General features: G+C 36.7%; 1 protein-coding gene across 2 annotated transcripts; it reads right to left on the reverse strand.

Annotated features, from left to right (window-relative positions):
* Positions 1 to 1,276: 1,276 nt before the first annotated feature.
* On the reverse strand, positions 1,277 to 4,138 carry LOC143736888 (transmembrane protein 272-like). 2 transcript variants are annotated; one of them, XM_077227663.1, is made up of 5 exons: positions 4,084 to 4,138; positions 3,707 to 3,775; positions 3,559 to 3,609; positions 3,260 to 3,466; positions 1,277 to 2,338 (listed from the first exon to the last, which is right to left on the reverse strand). In XM_077227663.1, exons 2-5 carry the CDS (start codon positions 3,768 to 3,770, stop codon positions 2,145 to 2,147), a joined length of 516 nt encoding a protein of 171 aa, XP_077083778.1. In that variant the 5' UTR covers positions 3,771 to 3,775; positions 4,084 to 4,138; the 3' UTR covers positions 1,277 to 2,144. The 2 variants fall into 2 exon arrangements, with proteins under 2 accessions (XP_077083778.1, XP_077083777.1); XM_077227662.1 differs by lacking the exon at positions 4,084 to 4,138 and having other exon boundaries at positions 3,707 to 3,864.
* Positions 4,139 to 5,913: the final 1,775 nt, after the last annotated feature.

Raw genomic sequence — 5,913 nt, forward strand, 5'->3', positions numbered from 1 at the left:
AAAAGAAAAAATTGAGAGTAATTTCCAATATTTCCTAACTGACTCAGTCAAACTCTGGCGTAATGTTGCAGCATGTGCAACCATGTTTGCTTAACCAAAACAATTGGATCAATGTATTATTGCAGTTTACTATAAAAACAGCACCTCGAGACAATCTTTCCTAAAATCACCAACAGAAATAACAACACTTTCCTTTTAAAGGCATTCTTTTATTCGGCAAGAACGCGTTCAATTGATCATAAGTGTCAGCAAAGACATGTACAATGTTACAAATATTATAAATCTTACTGACCCCAAACATTTGAACATAAGTCTTCTTTTCCGACGTGACAACATTTTTCAAGTCTATTCTTCTGCTTTCTCCTCATGATAAATGACATTTCCAGTGGGAAGCACGTCTACATCTTGCATATAGCATAATATTGTCTTCTGATGACCCTTACTAAACTTCAACTTAAATAATGTTTAAGGTTAAATTCCAATTTATAGTAATGAAGGTTACTCGCCTATCAGTTTTACTTTAAGCCTTAAGTTATGTCTATCGCTGTTAATCAAGCTTAAGTAGCCCATTAGAGTTGGATGGCTTTATTATACTGTTAAGACCAAAAAAATATGTTCTGATGGCAATTACAAAATTACATTTTGTAAATTTAATTACAAAATGCTCTCTTTTTGAATATTAAAAAACAACATGTAGCCTAGGAAATCATTTGCTAAATTGTGTAGCGAAGTACTAAGGAGTCTGTCATGTCATTGCCGGAACGCCAGAGGTCATTGTCTCCTTGTATATTGAACTGTTTCTCGCTCTCCATTGAGTTCACTTGTTATTCATTCCCTGTTCAGTTGTTTAAAGACAGTTGATTGAGTCTTGTTGGTTTGTAATGCAGTTCTGTGCAATTATGTTCATTTTTTTCTGGGTTGATAATGTCAGGTTTGTGAGTGACTGGATTCTTCTCTGCACATGAGTCATAACTGTTGAACTAAGACTGCAGTGCACACATTTTTCACATTTGTTTTCTTAACCACTCTTTCACTTTGATTATTTCCATGTTATTTTTGTAAAATTGAACAGAATAATAAAAAAACACATTCTGCATGGGTGGCTAAAATATAGTGTTTTATAAAGATGATGTTACTCGGTTGAAATTCGGTTGAAACTAGTAGCTCAAAAAGTAAAAGCTGTTTCAAAATAGTTATTAAGGTATTAATTTTAGATTATTATTATTTAAAATCACCATACATTTGTAAGCAAAAAAAGACAAGAGCATTCGTTCTCTTTAATGTCAATTCTTACAATGTTTAATGTCAATTCTTACAACTGTGTTACTTAATACACAAAGTTCAGCTGAGTTTATCCTCCAAACCATCAAGAACACTGTCATTACAATCCATTAAAGGTGTAGTAAGCAATTTCTGAGCAAGCGGATCGGACCGAGCAACACAACACACTTGTAGCCAATCAGATGTATGGGGTGTGTCCACATGATTGGGTCGGAGAGAGAGCCAATCAGCAGTAGGGGGTGTGTCCACTCATGATGGGGGAGGAGAGAGAATGAGCCAATCAGCATTAGGGGGCGAGAGTGAGGAAGAGGGAGATTTGAAGAAAGACTGTAGAAAGAGAGATAGCTGAGAGACATTACAAAAGAGGAAAGCTCAGAGAAATCACTAGAAAATGAAGGGTTATGATCAGGCAACAGCTTTCGGACCCGCGTTAATATTAGAAAAGCTTTCCAGCGCTGGAGAGAACCGAAGCGGAAAGACCTGAAAAAGGACACAGAGGTTGCATTGTTTTCTGCGCCATATGTGAGTAACATTGCTTTTACTCTGTTTCACAGAAGATATGCTGTTGTTGTAATGTGAGCTTTAGTAACAGGACAGTTTGTCACTGTTTTGTTGGAGCTGCTGCTGGCGACTCACGACCAAACTCTTGCTTGAATTTACTCCTGTGAACTGTATGTTCCTCTTGTCATTCATTCGTCATTTATGCCTAATTTTTCACATAGCATAGCATCTGGGTATGCAGAGTACATTTTGGGTGTGGAGCAATATAGTGAGGGGTGTGTGTTTTTGGGTTGATTTCAAATATCAACAGTGTTTCTTAGAAATCGCTTACTGCACCTTTAAGATGACCCATAGAGCTTTTGCTAATCTTTTGCTATTGCACGAATGCAAGTACAGATATGAAAACAGCATCCGAGCAATAGCCCCACACCTAACAGAATGTATCCCAGAGTGGTGGTCCAGAATGCAAACAAGTAGAGGGTCTTATTACAGTAGGGATCTCCAGCCACGGTTTGGTTGTAGTTCGGAGGGTAAATAGAGTAAATCCACACACTGCCTGTTAAAAAAAAAAATATATATATATATTTCAGAAATATAATTTATTTTAGATTACGATTTGATGACATTAGTTATTTGATGAAACAGGCTTCACTGATCCTGTTACTTCCCTGTTTAATCTGTTTAACATAATTTAATTTAGATTATGATTTGATGAAGTTGGCATCATTCTGTTACTATAATACTGTGAAGATGCTTTGAAACAATCACAGTTTTATAAATCACAATAAATAAAGGCAACCCGACTTCAATTGACTATGTTTACAATTTTAACTTAAAAAAAACAACAACATTCATTCACATATATTTTTTAATGAATTAATTAAATACTCAAAGGGACTATAATTATGTAGAATTCAGAAACCCTTGTTTTTTAGTGACACCGGTGGCCGTTAAGTGAATTGCAGCCAGCGACTTATTTCTCGTGCTCGCACTCGAGAGACTGAACGTGATTAAGGGCATTTATGTACTCACGGTAAAGTTCTTTTCAAGTCAAAAGAAGTGGGAAATACTTTTGCAGCGACATACTGTTAACAAACATCCACACAGCTGAGAGCAAAGTTTAGATGAATATGCAAATATGTGCTGTGATATATCAATAACAAAAACGCACAACAAAAATGACAGTGGTGAGAAAACAGCAGTTAAGAAAGCATCTGACCGTAGCGATGTGGATAAACAGACATTGTCAGAGATATTTTATAGAACAATCATCAACAAGTTCATATTCACAGCCGAATTTCAGGCAGACCCACACACACATTGACATTGTTTTCCATTCACAGAATTCTAATAGAAATCTGCTGTTTGTTTGGCAAGTGTCTTTATAATGGATTAACCGAACAATGCACAAAATCTTTCAGAGACCTATGAACACATTAAATGACCTCTTCCTCCCACATACCCCACCCAGTCTTACCACTGATCAGCCAGCAGAACAAAAAGGTAGAAACCAGAGCGTTCCACACAGTGCAGATGCGGCTGAGCGAAGTATGATTTCCCTCCTCCGTCTCCCTGGCGCAGGGAAGACAAGACAGCAAGGCCAGAAACACACTAAACACTCCACATACCAGCACATAGACTGGGATATAGTGCTGCTGGGGACAGTCTTTGAGATAAACGGCACCTATGATGATATAGGCAACACAACAGCACCTTAAATATAACTGAAGGTATAGGAAAGGAATAAATACAGTACTCACATTCACTGCAACGCACCTATTGCAATCTGAGCAATGGGAATAGCCAGTAAGAGTAGTTTTGAAATCACTGAAATACAAATCAGTCCAAAATTTGCTTGAGTCAGTATACTTAATGTTCATTAAGTGCAGAAGTAACTATTGTTTAGGGAGTAAAACTATCATACCAAGGCAAGCTATACTCGTTTTTGGAGGAGATTTCACGTAATTCAACATTTGCTTTGGATCCATGGTTCCTACGCAAAGCATACAACATCACAACCCAAAATTAGCTGTCTGTGAAAGCAGTTAATTAATCATTATGCTCTAATGACTTTAATAAATGAATTTATATGATCATCTATCTGTTTTCTTAACAAAAATTACTTAGAGAAAAGTGTAAACATAATATTGGTTTGAGTTAGTCTTGAAATACAGTACAACTACAGTATTGATCAATTTAACTCCACAACATTAACAAATACGATTTTGTGTGAGTCTGTAAATAATACACAGATAGACATACCTCTTACACACAAGTTAAACTTTGCTCAAAAATGCTTACCTAAAAGTTCTGGTTCTGGAAAGACTTTACCTGACACACTCCGGGATTAGAAACAGCCTGAAATGATTCTTCGTTGGGTTTTAGAAGGTTTCAGCAACTTTTTTTACAGTTGTAACATTTCAAGATAAACTGGTTCTTGCTGTGTGAACTAAATGACAAAAATGACAAGCATTTTGCTGGAATAAGCTGAAATCATTGACACCTTGCAGTGGTTGGCCAGTTACCACAAACTTTCTCTGTGAGCATTGAGAAATTTTCTTCTTCGTCAGTTTCCCTATTATGCGGTGTGCCCCAAGGGTCCATTCAGGGCCCTCTTCTCTTTATATGCTACCATTGGGTGCCATTTTTAAGAAATATAGAATTTCCTACCATGCTGACGATACACAGTTATTTACCAGCTAAAACTGTTTTTCTACCAACTAAAACAGTTTCTATCCTTTGAACGTGCTCTGCAACTGTTTTGAGGAGATCCAATGTTGGATGGCTAATACTGTTTTGCAATTAAATGAAAGCAAAATGAAATTTGATTTTAGGCCCCTCCAGGTCTATATCTCTTTTTAATGTAGATGCTATTGTTGCCAGTGTCCAACCTCAAGTAAGAAATCTTGGGGTTACATTTGATTGCTACATTTTGAGAAACAAATCAGTAGAGTGGTAAAGTACAGTTTTTTTTCATCTGAGATGGGTTGTGAAGGAATACAACTTTGTCAAATGTTTAATTTAGTTTCATATATAAACTGAGAAAGTTCTGTAACTTGAATTTAGCATTCAGCTGTGGAGCACGAAACTCCTGTCTTATTCTGTGTCTCTATATACAGCTGTCAGACGGGTTTTTCTTTCTATTGTAAGTTAAATGAAACATGTTAATGAAACTCTTGGAGACTCTCGCGAGCTTTTATCTTAGCAAGAGAGAGTCCTGTCACTCCTGTTCTGGAGTCTCAGGGTTTGAATAAGTTTTTCCCTCTCTCTTTTAATACAGGTTCCTAAACTGGTATACGAGTTTCCACCATCACAATGTAATCCCTCCCTCTTATAATGTATATATATTACAATGTTTGACTCAAGAAGTCAGACTTGATTGAGATGACTACAGCGACGAAATAAAGAACTTATACCTCAACAATCTCCTGGTCTGCAACTCTATCTTTTCTACACTTGAGAAGAAAAAGTTCACAACAGATGGTGCCGTGACCCGGATGGAGAAACTGAAACTCAACAAAGAATGAACTTTTGGAACTTCAAAGCTCAAAGATCTCAACAAAGATCTGACTTTCCAGTTCCAGACTGAATCTTTTGAATCCAGAAAGATCTCAACAAAGCTGCCTGAGTTCGCGAACTGAATCTCAACAAAGATCTCAACAAAGCTAACTGAGTTCCAGAACCAAGCTCAACAAAGATCTCTGACTGAGTTTTCCAGACGGAATTTTTCCATACAACAAAAATTTGGTGAGTTTCACTCCATTCAAAGAACCGTTGAAAAACCAGTAAAAATTATCCTCTGTGCCATCAGAGAAGAAGTTAACAGACAACTGTAGGGTTTGTTAACTAAAGTTATCCTCTAAAGTTGCTTTTAGAGATGAAATGTATCCTCTGTTTTTCAGGCAGGGAAGATTAACGTACATGTTAATACTGTTTACCCTCTGCTTTGCCAGGGAAGTGTTTTATCCTCTATAAAGTTAGGGAAGATTAGCATCAAGTGCTAATATATTGTACCCTGTGTTTTCAGGCAGGGAAGATTAACGTACATGTTAATATTGTTTTATCCTCTGCTTTGCCAGGGAAGTGGCAAATGTTTTTTTCAGGCAGGGAAGATTTTAGTATAAATTGCTA

This window comes from Siphateles boraxobius, unplaced genomic scaffold (assembly GCF_051911475.1).
Source record: "Siphateles boraxobius isolate OS27281-9 unplaced genomic scaffold, OSU_SipBor_1 130, whole genome shotgun sequence".
In the NCBI taxonomy this organism is placed as follows: Eukaryota; Metazoa; Chordata; class Actinopteri; order Cypriniformes; family Leuciscidae; genus Siphateles; species Siphateles boraxobius.

Excerpts from the sequence above, each read along its gene's own strand:
- LOC143736888 (XM_077227662.1), bottom strand. The coding sequence starts at position 3,788 with ATGCTTTGCGTAGGAACCATGGATCCAAAGCAAATGTTGAATTACGTG. Across the intron at positions 3,610-3,706 it reads AACGAGTATAGCTTGCCTTG|TGATTTCAAAACTACTCTTA; the intron begins GTATGATAGTTT and ends TTTGTATTTCAG. Across the intron at positions 2,339-3,259 it reads GTTCTGCTGGCTGATCAGTG|GCAGTGTGTGGATTTACTCT; the intron begins GTAAGACTGGGT and ends TTTTTTTAACAG.